Source organism: Sardina pilchardus, chromosome 10 (assembly GCF_963854185.1).
Source record: "Sardina pilchardus chromosome 10, fSarPil1.1, whole genome shotgun sequence".
Taxonomy (NCBI): domain Eukaryota; kingdom Metazoa; phylum Chordata; class Actinopteri; order Clupeiformes; family Clupeidae; genus Sardina; species Sardina pilchardus.
The window spans coordinates 2,572,560-2,593,149 of NC_085003.1; the positions used below are offsets into that span (position 1 = coordinate 2,572,560).

A 20,590-nucleotide genomic window follows, 5' to 3' on the forward strand; every position below is an offset into this window, starting at 1 on the left:
CTGGCCAATAGGTGGAATTGTATTATGGGCGTCCATTTACAGGAGAACGTATCTCTGAGGAAAAGTGACATTTGCCAGACATGTGTGGCCTACTATTTATTTAATATGGCCAATAATCTTGCAGAGACAGTGGTGCCCACTACTGAGCGCATCTCTAGGACTCCTCTCCCCTCCCTGTAGACATCAGCCGATGCAAAAATAGAGCCATTAAAACTGAAAGGACTCTACCCATCCCAGTAGCCTTAACTGCATGTTCAGGTTGTTGAAATCGGGCAAGCATTTCTGTAGTTTGATGGAAAGAGATTATGGAAGAGCTGTTTCCCTCAGGCCATTAGACTCCTCTATATGGCCTGCCACTCTTATGAATACATTGGACTCAACTGATGTAGCGGTCCCAACTGCCATGTGCAATCTAGCCTTTATTTTAGGCCTAGGCCTACCCATTTTTATTTTATACATTTTATTGTTACAATTATTATATTTTATAAGCTATATAGATTCATATCTTTTCATAGTTGTAATGTAATTATTATTAACTAGGCTATTGCTTATAATCTTTTTATATTATTTTTCTTTTTACAGTCATAGAGGTAGGATTTCACCTGCATACACTGTTATAACTGTGTACTGTACGTGATGAATCTGAATAATGGTTGAGTTGGTTGAATCCTTTCATGCAGTTTCCTTCGGGGGATTGGTATGACCTACAAAGTAGCCAGGCTTACCCTTGTGTAGAAAGGTTCGCTCTCTTCATCCATATTCATGACCATTAAATAGATACCCCCTTATTTGATCTATCTACCTACCTATCAACCTTATTGTGGCTGTGATCTCTTCAGCAACAAACAAACAAATTATTCTGAATATTGTGATTGAATTAAATACCAGATATGAAGAATGAGGGAAATGAAGATACAGTAGCAGAAGAACGGCAGAAGAGCTGGCTCATGTGCAGAGTTGCATGAAGATACAGGAAATTGTAACTGAGTCTCAAGTTCTCTGAGGTAAAGTGTAGATGGAATAGAGCCCCATTTATGGTTCCCTGGCTGGATGTGCTTGCAAGACATTTTGTGAATTACAAGTAGCTTCAATGGATTTGGGAAGCTCAGAATAAGAGTCAAGGAAAACTGACATAAGAAGATAAATGAGCACTGAGACAAACATGAATTTACTTCAAACTGAAGGCATTGCACAATTCCAAGAGTTCAGTGTGATTTTAAGGCAAATTCTTTGTTGCAATAAAACACAGGTCACAAGTCAAGGAAAAGATGCATCAAATTCATCAGAATACTCATGCAGATGCAGCAGCCAGTACTAACAAGTAATGATATCAGCAATAATAATATACTTTGAGTGTAGAGAGGTCTGTGTGTAAAATCATCACATTATATTAATCTCACTCAAAAATACATTGTACAGGTTACACTGCATACAGCATCACCAAAAGGAGACTGTCCACTGTACCTCTGTGACGTCCACATAATCCAGAATTTGAGACAAAAGTAAGACATGTACTTAAACTTCCCAACAATAAGGAATTTCATGATGCTGAATTTAGTTCACCCTAATCCTTTCATGATACTTAATTAATAATCCAGTAATTTGTTACTGTCTTTTGATTTCATGGTGCAAATGAAGACCACTGACAGTATTGTTTGAAAGGCAGGATTTAAGAGGAAGCCTTATTTGGAAGCAGAGCGGTTTCTTTCATAAGGACAGTGGAGAGACTCTTGGAAATCATTCAGTGCTCCTCAAGATTACTCACACTTTATACCTGAGGCTGAACACCACGCGTGTGCTAATGATCAGTTTGTCATACTAAACCCTTTGCTCAAAAAAAAAAACCTCTCACAAAACTATGAGCAAAATAGCAGGACTCTTCGTATAGCTTTAGTTAATTCACTGTATATTGTGAAACATGTTGACCTGAGCCAAAGGACAAAGTGCCAAAGATAGAAAATAAATGTTACAAAGATTACTTCGAAAGCAGAGTAGGCTACGTATTCCCCTAGAATGTGTGGGATGGTAATCAGTCTGTTTGTTTGTTATCTATTGTGCACTGTAACTAAAAATAATAAACCAAGGGAAATGAAGTTAAACCAAGGGAAGTATGGGGATGATACCCCATACTTCAACATCTAACTGTTAGGGAGTTCCTTTGCTCCTCTAATGTCCTATATTAATTACCCAGAAATCCAATCTCCTGAGAGTTCTTCACGACAGGCAGCATGTGATCATGGACCAACCTAAGAATGTGCAATTCAAAATTACACTGGGTGTGCTGTAGGCTATTCCCTATTAAAGAAAACAAACATTTTACTTTTGCCAAAGATGACACATGCTCTTGTGCTTGTGGAAGTGTGACAGAAGTCTAGGGCTGGTTTCTAATGGCTGTATACACCACACAGGGAGAAGCAGGCTTATAAAGTCTTTGGATTCACAGAGACATCTGACTGAACAAAGAATAGTGAAGTTCCTGTTTTGCATTTGAGATGCTGCTGCATTTTTTATACATGTAGTATAGAGATGTATGGTGCATGAGAGAGAGAGTGTGTGGGTGTATGTTTGAAGATGGCATCCTGTCATGTTAAATAAATGAAGTTCCTCCATTCCACTGTGTGAGTTATTTTTTTCCTGGTTACCAGGGCTCGCTCAGCTTTTAAAAGAGCATCAAGAAGCCCAAGAGATTATAAATGTGCATTCTCACAGACCATGTCCTAAAGGAAGACTCACAATGAATGGCTTCCTTGGATAAAACAATTATATATATTTTATGATGACCAATATTCTTAATGATCTTAATAATCTTTGATATCTCCAGGCAGTCTGAAATTATCTAAATATATACAGTTTGTGATGTAATTATTTGTGTCATTTTTTTCATCTCTGTAAAATACAAGCACAAATTGTACTGCAGAACAGGATTTACTTGCGCTAGAAGTAATGGCAGTGAAATGTGTTTGGTAATAATTGTATAAATGTAAATACACCGTCAGCATTTAACTCTCTTCTTAAGTCACAATTAGGTGGATAAAACAAGGACACTGCAGAAAACTGTAGGCTTCTCAATCGGATTGGTTGCCTGTGGTCCGTCTCAAAGACACGGCAAATCTCTGACCGTCTGCATGTATTACCATGTGACCATTGCTGATTATTACATATACAAAGACAAAATGGCTCAGTTTCTGTCTTCTTAAAAATGTCTTTCTGGCCTCGGCATCATTAAAATATACTGTATTTAAATGGAATATGAAGTTCTGCCTCAAGAGAGAGCGTGCTGAGCAAAGTACTCAACTCCAACACTTGCAACTGAGAATCTCATGGATGAGCAAAAGCATACAACATATTGACACAGAACCATAACATGAAGTTCTTCTCATTACTTTGAATGAAGAAGGCAAGAAACATATAACAGCATATGCATATGTTAAGACAATAAAAATCATATAAAATGATATTGTGGTCATGTTTTTGACAGCTGGGCCCTGGACACACAGTCACCATATCCTTTTAAGCAGCGTCAGTGAGTGTGCTGAGGATAAGGCTGTCCAGACGGTGAAGAAGATGCCCCCATGTTGAGGCATTTAGGTATGGACTAGGAGCTACAGTTGGTCTCACAGACACAATGTCAGTGTGACATGTTTCAGTGGAGGGAGAACTCGGTCTGAGATGACACTGCATGCGCATCACATTTAACATGCCTATTTTCACACAGAAAGAACTCAAAAGGTTTCCGCTCTCCTGGCAGCTTCAGTCTCTGGGCTGACATATTTATAACCTCTGAAAAAACACGTCTTATCGCATGAAAAAGTATAAAATTAACCATCAGTAGAAATCAGTACAATTGTAAACATTTTTTTCTCAAGAGAGATTTGTGACAACAGTGTGATGTCATTTGAATGCAGAGGAGCTATGGAAGATCAAAAAAGAAATTTCACATCTTTTCCATTGCAGGAAGCCTTAAGATCACACCCCTGGAAAACATTTCTATTTCCCTGGTCTGGCAACTTGGTAAACATCTTCAAATTTCAGGATGCTACTAAGAGCTTGAGTCCTCTGATCAATGTAAAAATGCCTTTGTTAGTCCAAAGCATCGGGACAGAGAGAGAGTGGTGAGATTGTCTTTGTGACCTTAGATCTGGGTCTGCATGGGTACTGATGGGGGTTTGGAGGTGTAGGACTGGGGCGGAGGCTGTGGCTTGATGCCTCTGGTTCTCATGTAGTGCAGAAACTGGTCAGGGATTTCAGCCAGGACGTCTTTGGCCAGACGAGCCATACTCAAGATGTGGTTGCCCCTGGGATCGATGTAATCCCTAAATGGCACGAACTAGATAGGACAAAAAAAGCATGAAATACAGAATAATTATATTATAATAAGCCATGTACCTCATGAAATGAATCTAATTGTATAATGAAAATAATTGTCACCTTGGCCTAAAATTTGACCAAAAATGCCATTTTTCCAATTTATTGTTGTTCTTTGTGAGAAATAGACTATCCTAATACAATGTAACAAATACAATTCAGACACTAAATTTGAATATAAAATGCACTACAGTTTAAATGCTGCATGTCATGACTGACATTTTAATATAAAAAGTTATAGCCATATATTGGCTAAATGAGTAGCAAATGACAGCAATTGGTTGAAAGGAGCGCTCAGAGACAACTGTACTATTTACCATAACAATGCATCCCTAATATAAAAATCAAATGCAATATTAAAATGTACAATACACTCAGTTACAATTTCAGTTTTAGAACTAATAATTAAAAATCAGAGTCAATAATATAAAAATAGAGTCCATGTTTGTGATAATCCTTAATGTAGTATTGCAGCAAGAGCACACTTGCTTTTGACCTGTGCCCTCTTTATACTGTAGATCACCACACAGTTTTGTTTTGATAACATGAAAGCTTTGTCGGTGTGTCATCGGTACATATAGTGATATTTGCATTGTTGGATAGGAAAGAGTTAAGGAAGGTGGGGTTGAGAGAAAACCTGAACAATGTCCCTCTCCGCAAATCTTCCTCTGGATGAAATTCTCACTTCATCTCCATCCAGCTCAATCATTTCTGAGGGAAAGAAATGATTACATCATCTCTCAAATTCATACCCAGTTCCTGTAAATCCGTCTAAAAAAACACTAAAATGTTCTGGTTATTATAGTCCAGTGGTCCTTTAAACAGATTTGTTTAAGAGAATAAAGAGAATAGAATAAAGTCTAAAATAAGACAAATAAAACATGTCTATATACTGGTCACTGTAGTGCTGTTAACCTCATCACTCGCCACTGGAACCAACATACACCCATCCACACCCACGGCATTTGATGATGATTTCTTATATTGCTGTTATTCATTATGGATGAATGTGTGTGTGTATGTGTGTGTTTGTGCATGCGTGTGAGTACATTGTAATTGCAACTGTTGTTGGCCAGCACTGTCAACATCGCTACACTCATCCCCTCACCCATGGTGATGTCAGTTACGAAAAAGCATAATTTCAAGAACAATTTGAGCAATTTAAAGAACAATTTGAGTAATGAAAATACGATACAGTACATCTAAAGTTTTGATAGTTGTTCAGCAAAAAAAACATAAAATGGAAGTAAATGTGTAGTTTCTTATATTTATTTTAAAGAGGCATTTGGTCATGAAATGACCAATGCATGTTAGGGCAACAAACTAAGGCTCTGAGGTGCTGCTGCCATCACTATGACAGCAGCAGTGTGTGAGTGGGACTATGCTCGCTACTGAAGGATGGTGGTGTCAGTGTAGCTTTGTGATGAACAACATGACACATTTACTTTGCAGCATAGAAGCATACTATACTGTACATGGATAAAAATACAGTCCAAACTCCTGCCCACACACACTCCTACTCACACCACAGCACAATGTGACTTCAGAATAAATATAGAAATTAGTCCCTTTACAGGCTAATGACAAAAATGTCACACATTAACAAAAGGTGCTTTCTCTCACCATCAAATTCAGCAGGTCCTACTCCAACAATTATTATTGACATTGGAAGACAAGAAGCCTACAAATAAAAAGAGAAGAGGAACATTACTGAGTGTAATGTGTTCATATTGCCATTAACTGCAACTCAAACGCCTTTCCCCTTCACTTTTTTACTTTGCAAAGTGAGTAAAAAGCTCTACTAACTGCAAGGGCCTGATTCTACATCATCACCAATTTAACATGATCTACCTGCATCAACGTAATTGGGCAAGTTTCTTGGAAAACATTGTTTGTACAGGCACTGCACTAGTTATTAATAATTTCAACAATAATCCGTATTTTCATGGATCAGGAGTCCAATGGCTGTTAGTTACATTGTTAATATTTTTTAAATCTTTTTTTTTTTTCTACAAAATAATGTTCTGACTTTCACTGAGGTTGCCAGGCTCATAATTTAGATATTTGTGTGAGTAAATGTTTTTAAAAAATAAGGTGATTTTTGAGAAGGAGGAGTAGATTGTTTTGCATGCTGTCATGTAAGACTATATAACATCTACAGTAGAAATTATAAAGTTCAGCTGAATTTGTCATTGTGGAATTCTTCTCTGAGCTGCATTCTATTTCCAGACAAAAAGAAAGAAAACTCTTTCAAACAATTCAAATCTCAAAATATGTTAACCAACTAATTTATTGTAATTTAGGTAGCAGTCAGCATAATGCTTTTACAATAAATTTTCAAAGTCATCAGAACTTCTAAAGTATGATTGACACACCAGTGTTAACCAGAATAGACACAGTGGTGCTGCCTCACAAAGAAAAGTCACTCCGAAGAAAGCTTGCAACACACAAAAGTAACCACCTCACTAGCACATAATGTAGTTTGACAGGTTCAAACAGAGAAATGCAGAAAAAAAGATGACACTGAATAGGCAGCTTTGCAAGGACAGATGAAAGTCTGCAGTACAAAAGTAATATCATGCATCGACCTGGGAGGGAGGACTCACGTTGACAATAGATTCTTTCGTTTGTGCCATATCTGAGATGACGCCATCAGAGATGATGAGGAGAATGAAGTACTCAGAGCCATCTCTCACCAGGGAAGCATATCTGACCATAAAGAGCAGATGAGAAGGGCCACATCACATTAATAAGAGAAGCCATTCTAAATAATGTACAGTGTGTGGGTGTTGCCAGCTTGAACATGCAATTACTTCTGTATGAATGCAGCCCAGTGGCAGAGAGCACCTGGCTGGGTGTTCAGGGTTGTGAGCAATTGGATTGATGCTGAGAGTGAACTCTGGACTCTGAGTGGATATGACAGACACTAACCTGGCTACATGATTGATTACAGGTGAGAAGTAAGTGGGGCCGTAGAGTCGGACTGACTTGAGGCTCTGGTAGTAAGCCTCCATCACCCCCTCTATTCCACTGCAGTAGGGGTTATCAGGATTCCCATTCTGGTGTTGAAAAGAGAGACATCATTAAGAAAACATTAGTACCTGTCTCAGTGACAGCACAATGGGACCACAGGGAGCCAAACAGGCTTTATTACTACAGTCAGGCTTTTAGGTTACATGCCCACACCACTTGGGTGCCCACAATTAGCCCAATTCGTTTTTCATCACTGCCTGCACATCCAGATTCCTTTCCCGACAAACTACAGCATCTTTTAGCTGTACATCCTTGCAACGAGCAATAGGATCGGACAGCTGTGTGTATGTATATAGTTCAGTGCAATGAGGCAGGGAAAACATCCTGAGGCTTATCATGATATTTTATGATATCAGGAGCATGTTCACCTCTTTTATACAGTATTTTCAAATCATATCTTTCCGAATAAAAATATTGTATCTTAAATGATGCAAATAATTAAAATTGAATTAAGCTAAATTGAAATCATTTGACTATGGATTACATTGTAAACCCCATCATTCTCAACTGTATCAGACAGATACATAAGAAAGATTTTCATATGTTGGCAGATTATGATAATAATTGGTAAGGTACATCACATTACCCTTTGTTTATTCCAATTATCAAATGAAGAATAGAAAAATCACGAGTCATAATTTAAAAACTTCCACCGTGAAAATGCTGCTGCTTCATAGCCAAGGGACACAATTAACAAGACAATGTGCACTTGGAGAAGAAAAAAAACCCCGCTGTCATTGAGATTTTTTCAGCAGAGAGTTTGCGACTGTGACAGCTGCATAAGTGTCCCTCCTTTCTCATTGCGTGCCTGTCAGCAGGCTCCTCAGAGTAGGGAGTACGGAGCTCACTTAAGTAAATGTTAAATGCTCAGCTGAGGAAGTGCATATGGAGCTCGTCTGCAGCTCTGTGCCCTCTGGGCCAATGGGAGCAGCGCACACACAAAGAGACTGTCACCGTGGAAACAGCATATGTTGGGAATAAATGAGAGCAATGTACGATTGCTGTTTTGTTGTTAAAAGTGTTCTAACACATTAAAATACAGTAACTCCTGATATGTTGTAGTCTGCTGCAGTGCACAGCACTGGAGAGCACCGACACGCCTCTGAATGTTAGTAACTGCATTTTAAATGTGTGCTCAGCTCCCCTCTTCCAACACTGACGCTTTTAAAACCCCTCTCTGCCTACATATACATGTGAGAAAGCACTAACAAATGGAAACAATAGCCTTGTTTTCAATCTTGGAGAGGCTCTTACCAGGGCAAACTCATGCGAGACCCTGCCATCTGGTGGAAGCTTTGCACCGAAGCCCAGCGCGGGGAACATCTTATCACTGTCGTAGTCCTGGATGATCTCGCCCACTGCCCTCAGGGCCATGGCGTAGGCATTCTGGTGGTAGGGGCTCAGGTAGTGCAGAGAGGTAGGCTGGGACGGGTTACCTGCTCACAAGCACAGCACCAGGCACGCGAGTCAGCTGAGAGCAGCCGCACATGGCCCAGCTCACACACACACACACACACACACACACACACACACACACACACACACACACACACACACACACACACACACACACACACACACACACACACACACACACACACACACACACACACACACACACACACACACACACACACACACCGCAGCCACGCCACTCACCATTTGATGCAGTGAAGTCAATTGCCACTGTAAAATTGATCTGGGTTCTGCAAGTGCAAACAGAACAGATCATAGCTCAATGACAGAGTAAGGTGAAGTCACACACACATTCAATCATACACCACTGATGTGAATGAAAAGGCAATTAATCAAATTACAGTTAATACAGTTACACTTGCAGTTAATAGAAGATGATTGAAATGCTTAGAAGGAAGCAAATGAAAATGATGTGTGTGTGTGTGTGTGTGTGTGTGTGTGTGTGTGTGTGTGTGTGTGTGTGTGTGTGTATGACTCAGTAGGTAATCTGTCTCAGTTATGCCCCTTCTGACGCTCTTTGATGTGCACTGATGTACAAGTCTGGCTGCTTAATGAAGAGAACAATTAGGAAATCTGAGGTATACGCTTTGGGACAGATTGTACATTTCAGTGAAAACCAGTGGCACCTGCAGTGACAAGTCATTGTCCCCCTGTTCAGAGCTCTAAGCCCTTGCCATAAACTCCTCCTACTCTGAGCAGGGCTATTTTTAGCAGCAGTTTAACCATGCTGGAGTTTCTTGTTCCCCGTTTGAATTGAAAGCACTGTGTGTGTAGGCGAGGCTTTTTCACGCCTGGAAAGACCCAGCAGCAGGTCTGTCTACACCAAGAGGAATCTCTCTCACTGTTTCTTTCTCTCTCTCTCTCTCTCTCTCTCTCTCTCTCTCTCGCTTTCTCTCTCTCTCCATGCCTCTCCCCCATCCTTTTTGCACTTGGCAAAGCACTCTCATTAAGAAAAGCCATCAGCTGTGGCAAACATCAAACACACAGTCATGCATACACACGAATGCGCATTGCACACACATGTGCATATATACACGTGCATACGGTAGCATTTGTCCAACAGCAGGGAGGTTTCTAGAAATGTGCTGTGGCCAAGAAGACTCACCCTCCTTTGATATAGTCCAGGAAGGTGACTTCAATGTCCACGAGGCAGGACAGCAATGTCACCTGTCGAGATGAAAATTTGGTAACACTTCCTATTAAGAGTCCATTAGGGGGACATATCATAACACATTTAATAAGCAATGCATATCTCCTTCACAAACGCCACATAAACACTTCATAAATGTTATCACATTTACTGTATGTGGATCATGAGAGTCGGAACGCTGATCTTGGGAGACGGAGAGTCCGGTAACATTACCGTTAGCGCATGCCCACATGCAGTGAGCAAAGGTGGACTAGCACTTATGAATGCTTACATACAGCTTATAAAGGCATGATGCATTGCTTATGAAGGTGTTATGTAAAGTAGGACCTTGCATAAGAAGTCTTACCAATAATTTCAGTTGTTAACATGGACAATGGCTTTCTTTCTTTTTCCTTTACTCTACTTCCATTCCATTCAGAACGGTCCTATCAGTGAGGGGGGAGCTGAGTTAAAAAGGTGAACTTACGGTTCCAGAATTCTTGTATTTCTTCTTCTTTTTCTTCTTCCTTGGGTTTACCACCTGTCCAGACAAAAGTGATTGCTTTACTATTTGAGTACATTAATGTACAATCCAGAGAGCAATCATGGCTTGACAGACCTGTCTATTTAGATGCACAAAAATATCAATATAATGTTGGGTTATGTTCCTGGTACACTATGCTATTGACAAAAATAAGTAGTGAGAAGTATGTAGCATTTGTGAAGAAGAGAAGGAGGGATCCCCAATTAGTATGCAAAGTACAGAAGGGAAACAGAAGCTTCAGGCTTACAGAGACACGGCTGATCATCTACATATCATATACCCAATGCACATTCTAGATATGCATAGATGACACAAACTCTCTGTGCCATAACATCTAATTATCTAAAGCACAGATGGAAACAATAACACATTGCACTGTAATAGCCTTCTGGCTCCCACAATGTACACATCATATATGCATCCAATTAAACATGTAAACAAGGTACTGATAAAAATAACTTCCCATCGCTCTGAATCATAAACACTGCACACTATATACCAATCAAATAATTGCAACTAGAAACAATTGGAAGAGCCTGTGGCCTACTTGTGTGCGTGTGCACATGTATGTACATGTGATGGTACGCTGGAACATGGCGAGTGTGCGCCATAGTGTGTTGAGAGACAGAGGAGCGCTGAGCGCAGCTGACTCACCTCATACACATTAAACTGAGACTGGCCTTTGGACAGCTCCCTGTAGCTGGTGCTGAACTCCCCAATGTAGTCATGACTGGGAGAGGAGGCATCGTGATTAGACAAGCAGCATCATATGCAATGCATTTCAATTGGAGACCATTTCAATATGCATTATATCCAGGCTGGCTATTATAAATCAAATACACAATCTCCACTTTATGCCTTAAGACTTTCTATGGTAATGGTATTATCTGTTGCAATAATGATATCTGATTACATGAATAGATGGATGTCTCACGTTCAGGACTGACTGACATGGCTTGCAAATGGATTAAGACATGTGATTCTTACCCGCCATCTCGATCCCAGTCATACACTTCAATCTTTATCTCCCTGCGGAACAAAACAGATTTTTGTTATTGCACATGTTATTTATTCACTTATATGTCACCAGTTGTTTCATTTCAATTGAAACAGATGAGTAGAAACAGAACACAAGAGCAAACGCATGGAGGAGTAAATGGATGCTGCATTCTGACCTGTCATAGTCTCCATTGCACAACACACGGACAGGAATCTTAAACGCCTGCCACACTGGATCCAGAGTGTTCTTCACCACCTCTGTTTTATGGCAGATGGTGAATCTATCCAACACAATACATGTTAATCCCATATTAGTCACAGGCTATGGCTGTTAATCCCATTACTGCTTAAAATAGGAACACCTATATATATAAAATGTATATCTAATATGTGTGTCCTTCTCTTTCTTTGGAATTATTTAAACACTAAATAGATTCTACATTGATAAACTGTACACAATGGACTCTTTAGAAAGCAGAGATTGAGGACCTGAAAGGCACAATGGGTTATACAGCGCATACAGAACGTTTAAGACTCCTTCAAGTTTTCCATGTTAATTGGTAACCACTGTAGGTACTGTATATAAATGAGAGCCAGTGATCCTTTGGGGAGGGAGGACAACTGTATAGGGGGATATCCAACACCCTAGCATCTTTATGGCAGCATGGCCAAACACAAGCCATCACTCAGTGTAAGGCACATCTGCCTGCTGGGAATACCCCAACACATGAACACCGTCCTCAACCCATGAGAAACCAAATCCCCTGGTCTGATGGAATGAAGACTCTAACTAAGAAAATCACTTTAACTAACACTGTTGTGAGTACTCTGAATACTTCATATATTGCAGTATTTTATTTTCAATATACATTTATAAAACTCTTCAATACCCTAGTTTTTGCCTTTTCATTTTGGAGTACTGTGTGAAGATATGTAGATGAGAAACAATGAATGATTTTATTATTTAAGATGAGTCCAAAACAAACAACAAAACATGGAAACCCTGAAGGGGTCTATAAATGTCCAAATGCACATGTTTACTGATTGCTATATAAATTCATAAAATGATATTGTATTAAAACAACTAACCAGCTCATCCCTGGCTTCCAGCAAAGTTACATTACTTTGTAAGACGGCATAAAGAGATCTCCACAACCCCTCAATGTTACTCTTGATACTGAAACATATAGTTTAGGTGAGAGTTAAAGGCCAACTCACGTTCCATCTACATGGCTGCGGTAAAAAACGAGGAAGGGATCTGATTTCCCGAAAAAGTCTTTCTTGTCCAGCTTGTTTCCACAAAACTGTAACAGAACTGATTCCTGAAATTAGAAAAGCACAAATGACTAAACAGGAATATCAAACATCTCAGACACATGAGAAAAAGCTTACGGTAACACTTTACTTGACGGGTTCATTCATAACACATTCATAACAGCTGTCATGAACTGCACATGAAGCATTCATGACTGATTCATGAAACATGACTCAACATTCATACCAACATTTTCATGAAGGTGGAAGACAAAACGACGAAAACTTGTCAAAATAAAAGTCCAACAATCTAGTAATCCATATACAGGGTATTATCAATCCTCTCCAGCGTTTGTAAATATTTTATGATGTCTACTTCAAATGTCACTTTACTATACGAGTTGTGAAGTATTCATCATACTGGGAAGTGAACTACTGACCATCTGTGGACCTCTAAATGGTTGGACATTCCTGTTTTATATATCTATATACAGTCATTGGTGTAGACAATTATGCATTAACTATCATAAAATAAACAAACAGACAAACAAAAAACTAAATTCTCCTGGACACTGGACTTCTCCGTTGACTAAGATGTGACATGATCAGGTTGGCAAAAACAAAAAAGACAGCAATGCTGCCTTGCGATTGTTGGACTTTTAGGAGTTTTAGTTGGAGTTGGAGTTTTTGACGTTTAGTCTTCCACATTTATGAAAGAGTTGGTATGAATGTTGAGTCATGTTTCATGAAACAGTCATAAATGCTTCATGTGCAGTTCATGACAGCTGTCATGAATGTGTTATGAACGAACCCGTCAAGTAAAGTGTTACCAAGCTTACAGATCCATATCGCTCTCTTCAGAGATGTCATTGTGAGTACAAAGAGATTCATTTTTAACCGTCAATAGTCATGGGTTGTGAGTCCACACGTACACAGTATATATTCAAGTGCCATCTTCAAAATGTTTTAAAACCATCATCATGTATACTACTCATTATTCAATTCAATTGGTATATAACTACATATAGGATTTGTAGTTCTAGTTCTAGCAGTTTATAGTGTTGATAGTGACAGCTATCTCAAGGTGAGTTCCTTGGGCATGAGGTCATGGCCAAAGTGAAATGTTTTTCATTGCATTTCATTGTCTTTGTACATGTACTCTGCGCAATGACAATCAAGTTGAATCTAATGCAATCTAATTATAAAAACCTACATATAATTATAAAAACCTGCATGTCTTACCCTGCAGTTACCTAGCTCTTCTGCTGTGATAATAATGGTCCCGCAGTTCTTACTAGGAATCCCACTGCAACAGAGATAAGAGTAGAACAAAAAGTAGAACAAATTCTTGTTAACTGAGTCATTTTGGCACCACCAATACTGAACGCTATAGATCTACCAGTCATTAGTGTCTTGATTAAAAGAAACACTGCCTAAGATTGACCTGATAGCAGCAACTAGGCTGCACGTGCACAGCGTACCAACTCAAAACTCTTCAAAAGTTTTAAATAAACCAATCTGACACGATGCATCAAGGATCAAACCCAAGCAGTCACATTGTTTTGAAACTATAAAAGAAACTGTAAAAGAAAAAATGGAACAGTAAGAAACTGTAGAATCTATTTTAATCAATAGTTCTAAGAACATCACAACTGTTGTGCTTCTAAAGAAAACGTCCCTGGTGACATTAGACGTTCATCATGGCTGATTACTGATATGCAAATATGTTTATAATCAGTACAGCGTCCTAAAATATTCAAAGAGCCATTAGCATAATGTGTTCATTTTCAGGACAGTAAAATAGGGCAATGATAAATTTGTCATTTGATGATGAGGATTTGTGAATCACGATGACATAGCATCTGGATCTGACAGCAGTTTTGGTATGAAATATGTAACAGTAACCAAATGCTAATTAGTTTAGCACACTTTAGACTCCAAAATAATTCAGCTGGAAAATAACTTAACATTTACCTTTACCCCAGACATTCATCTTCATGGAAAACCATTTAGAGTACTTTCACATTCAAATATGTTTGTATACATCTTGGTGGGGCTTTTTTCAAACTACAGTATGTTGGCGTCACTGAAAATATGATTTATCATTTAAAACTTTACATATACCACATCTACATATGATATCAAAAAAATCTGTGATGAGTCACAAGTCACAATGGACTGCACCCAAAAATATAGGGGTTCTACCTGTAAACAAAATTTTAAGAATTTATCTGTTTTTCAAACGACAGTATACAGAGTCTGGTGATAATTTCCATATATGTGAAGTATGTTTTTTTTTCTAAATAATGTTTCATCTTTTTGGCATGTGTGGTGTCTCAGTAATTATCTCCACTGTTCTATAACATTATGATCAATAGGCAGTCTGTTTGTTTAGCTGTGACTCCATTTGTCAAGCTGTTGTGATGCCCAAAGGTTAGACATAGCATCAGATGATATGTTATACTTTTGGTGACAGAATGAATTGTGTTCCCCAAGATGGATTGTTTTAACCTGAATGGAAAATAATGCTTCACACTTCATCAAACTATCTGTCACATTTACAACGGTCTAAAGGGATCTTTTAAACAAAAAAACCCCCCAAAAAACCCATCAACAAACAACAGTAAACACTTCGCCCACAAATGTTGTTTCAATGCTGATTTTGTTTGTGAGGGTGAATAGGTTTGGTTTTTGATTGGCTACGGCAGAAAATACCCTACCTACAGCGGAATTAACACCTCTCCAAGGTATCTGAAATCAAAACTGTACGGTTAATTACGACTTCCATGTCCAAACCCATAAGCAAGGAAAAAAGAGAAACGAAGCAAGCGAGAGGGCCAGGACAGGGCAGCATTCATATTTCAAAAGCAGGCTGTGACTTTTATGACCATCAGCTGTGGTTACAATAACCCACCCTACTCTGGAAGATGTTAATAGAATACTGTACATTTAAAATTATGCTTCTGCCCGCTTTGTATGTACAAAACACAATTACTGTATACACTGACACTACACTACCACTTTTACAGTCAGTTTACCTGAGACTGTCATTTGGGCTTCAAGATTTCCATGAGGGAACATGTTAGCCAAGGCATGAATGAAAGCGGACAGAGACCGATGCTGTTATATAATTGAAAGAGAGAGGCCCATTCTTACATCATCATCTTACAGTATGTGTCATTCTTCAATAAACCCATTCATGTGTGACACTTTCAGAAGCACTACAGAATATACATGAACAGATGAGTGCATTTGTGCACACACACACACACAATGCACACTAACACACACACACATACACCCACACACACACAAATACAAGACACATCATGAATCATGCATGCACACTAAAGCATACCCCCCCCTATACACAAACACACATCAACCCCCACACACGTGCACACATACACCTATGTCTGAAAAAAACCTTTCATGTTTGTGTGCTTCACACACTCATTTATACAGTAACATCTGTTAATTTTGAATAGTCTTGATCTAAATGTGTACTGTATGTTATACAGTGCATTACCTATTCTTGAGGCTATGCACATACAGTAAATGCATGTGTGGCCATGCACGGTGTGAGGGTGGAGAAGCAGTAGATGAATTTACGTCTTGTTGTGGCTTGTACTGTCTGGTCTGTGCATGTTTACATATTTGAAATCCATTGCAAGCAAGACCATGTCAAAAGCATTGTTATCGACCAAGTACAAAGTCAATACCAGACCTGAAACTGTAACAGTAGTGGTTATCTTTGTGTTAGAAGGGCCAACTCAGTATCCCCATCCAGTCAATATTTGTCATCCTAGAACTTTAGGAGAGTCCAAAACCAATATGGTGACTACTGTATGCCACTTATAATTGGGATAGGGGCAGGCCTGACACAGCAGTTCTCAAACTTTTTCTGTTATTCCCCACTTTGGAGGTGGTAAATGGTAATGTTAAAATATGTTACATTTCCAATCTCGGTCCTCTGGAATTTTAATGTATATGTACTGTAGGTCTGTTTAGGACTCCTATGTTTGTGTGTGGCTATTTTGTTTTGGATCTAGGATCTTCCTTATCAAAAAAGAAATGCATTATTTCCGATAGGTAAAAAAAATCATCTTGTTCATTGCTACCCCACACTTTGAGAACCACTGGCCAAATATAAAATGATTCTTCAAGAAACGTGTACTATTTCAAATCCTGCCTTTACCATGTCTGCTCTCCCTTGTTAGGGACCTGTGAGAGCAGCATGGTTGCTTGCACTGTGAGAGGTAGATGATACTGTGTGCTCCAGTGATTTAAATGGTGTGTGAGTATGATAATGAGTATGATAATGAGTATGATAATGAGTATGCCACCAGCAGTGTCAAGTGGTGGGAGATCACACTGAGATATGACAGAGGCCTAATGAACCCCATTCCTGTTCTGAACGTGGAGGTCTCTGCTATCTGGATAAATATAGACAGAAGGCTCCGGACTCACATCAAGGGTCTCTCCAGGCGGCTCCCCAGTGAACCCACCACCTCGCCCAGCGTGCAGAAGCCCTGGCCCAGGAAGTCCTGCACACACACACACACACACACACACACAACACCACAGGGTTTAGAAGACGCCAATCAACACATCCACACATCAGCCGCATCAGCCCATACATCAGCACCTACAGTAAAGCCAAATATCAAACAAGAGCATCCAGAACAAAATACACAAAACTTTAAGAAAATACAACAAGATTTTGTAACGTCCTATACAACACATTATCTTGACTGAAAACTTTCTCTATTTTTGATGATAAGCAAGCAGACAGTCATTCACTTAGTCTAGTCATTCAGAGGATAGAATATGCAGCAGCATCCTGGATGAACGGTTGGATAAATAAATCAACAGATAGATGTATTCCCTTTCTTTGTTGAAAGTACAACCTGCTGCTAACACTTCACAATGTCATTCAATGCACTCATTTATATGCTGGGATTATACTTATTTTCCAATACATGAACAATGAACGTCTGCATTGCATCACATCACTTCTGTGATTATCAGTATTTAAGATTATGAGACAATGCCACCCCAAAGTGACTTGATAGACTAAAGGGCATGAATTCAATATTTGCAGGACAAAATTTGTCAGGCAGAGTTTCAAGTTCTGAGTAACCTTTTACTGCATTCTCACACACAAGCAAATCACACTCTTGAAGACCTCCAACCAAAGTCATAAACACCAGGTCTGCAACAAACCCCAGAAACTATGAAAGAAATACCACAATAACGAGTTATGTAATAATCTCAATATAGAAACTTGAAAGCCATTAAATATTCAACTGAGTCAAAAAATCTTTTCTGATGGGTGATACCACATCTATTTTAAATTCAATTAAATGAATGCTTTGGTCTGTGTACACTGAAGTTATTCTAAAAAGAGAAACATTCCTCTGGGTTGAGTCTAAATATAGCAACCTACAAGGCTGTTCTGTGCATTTTTGACAAGAGGAGTACAGAAATAGCAACTGGCAAATACAGTGTTGGCAAGGGTCTGGAGGATTTCTTTTACAGCGCCATGGGATCTCAAAATCACTTAGGACATTTCTTTGGGATTGGTTCAGCACCATAAAGAACCCAGCGGATAGGGAATCAGACCAATGCATTGTTCCATGTCTTGGTTCCAATACAATGGCATTCAAGTGGAGCGGATCAAACCCTCTTCCACCCCAGCAAGCTTCACTTCCACTGGGTCTGCTCTTGATGCTGTGCCTGAGGGCTAAGGCTCGCCTCCGCTTACAAAAAAAGAAAGAAGAAAAACATGTCCAGCTGCATGCCTATGATGCCTACAACTCCCACAATGCCTGGCGGCAGCACCATCTTAGTTTCACCTGGCTTGTTGGTTGCTGATGAGCTGAAAGAGACAGCTTTACCTGCAGCTGTGGGGCTGGAGATCTCTAACGTGACGTGTAGCATGTTCAGCACCGACAAAACATGTGTTTAATGAAAATGGTGCTACGTTGACCACCCTATTGTGTGACTATGGCAGCTGAGAGGGCCATTCTGTGTCCACATAATGTACTATATTTACTGCACTAATTAGTTACTTACATGTTTGGACAGGTTTTCACTCTTGGAGTCAAGGTCATACCTGATAGGGCAAAGAAAAAAGTCAGCACATAAGTCACAACCACAAACACAAGTATTTGGCAAGATCAAACAAATCAATTAAAACTATTATACAATACACATACTGTAGGTCTTCTGATCTCATTCTGCTTCCCTACTGTGCCCCAAACAAACCACATTTGACAAAACACAATTTAGGATATTGTATAGTGCAAGGACATATTGACCAAACAAGACCAGACCTGTACACTGAGGACTTTTATTTCTCTTGCATTATGAAGTCACTCAATACATCTATCCATTTCCAAATGCTGCATGTTGCGCTAGAGGTTGGAGCAGAACATATTCTTAAGAGTATACTGCACTGGGAACCAGAGCAGAACATATTCTAAAGAGTATACTGCACTGGGAACCAGAGCAGAACATATTCTAAATAGAAGATACTGCACTGGGAACCAGAGCAGAACATATTCTAAAGAGTTTACTGCACTGGGAACCAGAGCAGAACATATTCTAAAGAGTATACTGCACTGGGAACCAGAGCAGAACATATTCTAAAGAGTTTACTGCACTGGGAACCAGAGCAGAACATATTCTAAAGAGTATACTGCACTGGGAACCAGAGCAGAACATATTCTAAATAGAAGATACTGCACTGGGAACCAGAGCAGAACATATTCTAAATAGAAGATACTGCACTGGGAACCAGAGCAGAACATATTCTTAAGAGTTTACTGCACTGGGAACCAGAGCAGAACATATTCTAAAGAGTATACTGCACTGGGAACCAGAGCAGAACATATTCTAAAGAGTATACTGCACTGGGAACCAGAGCAGAACATATTCTAAATAGAAGATACTGCAGTGAAACTGCAGGGTAAACATTTCTGGACAGAAAAGACAGAGAGAGAGAGAGAAAACCTTAGCCTCCTTTCATAGACCCTGCATAAATTTGGCCGAATGCTTAACCCATTCTTTACAAGCAATGCTACTTAGATCTCATCTGGTACCGCTTTTGCTAATGCCTTATACACTTTTTGCACACATATACAGTATATCACAGGGAAACTCTTCCATCCATACCTAACAATCCTTTTCCAAACGTAATTATTACAACAAAATGATACACATGTGCACCATTTTAATTACTCTTTCAAATCCGCAGCAGTACAATGAGGTGCTTTATACAAAACACTGCTGCCTTTACTGTACTATTTTCATTGTATTTTTCTCAGACAGTCTTCTGTGAAACACGAAAAATAGAATTTCTGCAGTAATCAATAAAAGAAAAAAGAAAAAGAAAATCAGAGATATTGAGATTGCAAGTTACTGTATTATAAACAAAACAACAATGTCTCATCAACAATGTGCATCTTCGATTGCTTGCAGTAAAGCATATGGGTATGTGGTTGGCTGTCATACAGTTTACTGCCACCACACTGAAAAGAATTATTCGAGAGGGTTTAGAAATGGGGAGTCAAGATGGCAAGTGCAAAACTGTGAAATTGTATAGGTACACAATTGTGTATTCTGTGTTTTCAGGTGTGTGGGTGGCGGGGGGGGGGGGGGGGGGGGGTGTTTCTAATTACAAGATGTGATAGCATTTTGAATAAGTGTTTTTTCCCAATGATTAGAGATTAGATTTTAACAAAGTGTAGAAACAGTGCATTGTGTCTTGCAATCCACTTGATCCA

General features: G+C 39.2%; 1 protein-coding gene across 1 annotated transcript in view; it reads right to left on the reverse strand.

Moving 5' to 3' along the window:
* Positions 1 to 3,473: 3,473 nt before the first annotated feature.
* The window catches only part of cpne8 (copine VIII), a 30,328-nt gene continuing 13,211 nt past the window's right edge, over positions 3,474 to 20,590 (reverse strand). Inside the window, exons 5-20 of the mRNA XM_062547243.1 lie at positions 18,879 to 18,918; positions 17,271 to 17,347; positions 14,043 to 14,106; positions 12,765 to 12,868; positions 11,723 to 11,827; positions 11,535 to 11,576; positions 11,202 to 11,277; positions 10,491 to 10,544; positions 9,980 to 10,041; positions 9,058 to 9,104; positions 8,653 to 8,834; positions 7,297 to 7,424; positions 6,972 to 7,074; positions 5,989 to 6,046; positions 5,003 to 5,076; positions 3,474 to 4,327 (exon numbers count right to left, since the gene is read on the reverse strand). Coding sequence (XP_062403227.1) covers positions 4,133 to 4,327; positions 5,003 to 5,076; positions 5,989 to 6,046; positions 6,972 to 7,074; positions 7,297 to 7,424; positions 8,653 to 8,834; positions 9,058 to 9,104; positions 9,980 to 10,041; positions 10,491 to 10,544; positions 11,202 to 11,277; positions 11,535 to 11,576; positions 11,723 to 11,827; positions 12,765 to 12,868; positions 14,043 to 14,106; positions 17,271 to 17,347; positions 18,879 to 18,918 — 1,411 coding nt within the window. The 3' untranslated portion in view covers positions 3,474 to 4,132. The remainder of the gene's footprint in view (positions 4,328 to 5,002; positions 5,077 to 5,988; positions 6,047 to 6,971; positions 7,075 to 7,296; positions 7,425 to 8,652; positions 8,835 to 9,057; positions 9,105 to 9,979; positions 10,042 to 10,490; positions 10,545 to 11,201; positions 11,278 to 11,534; positions 11,577 to 11,722; positions 11,828 to 12,764; positions 12,869 to 14,042; positions 14,107 to 17,270; positions 17,348 to 18,878; positions 18,919 to 20,590) is intronic.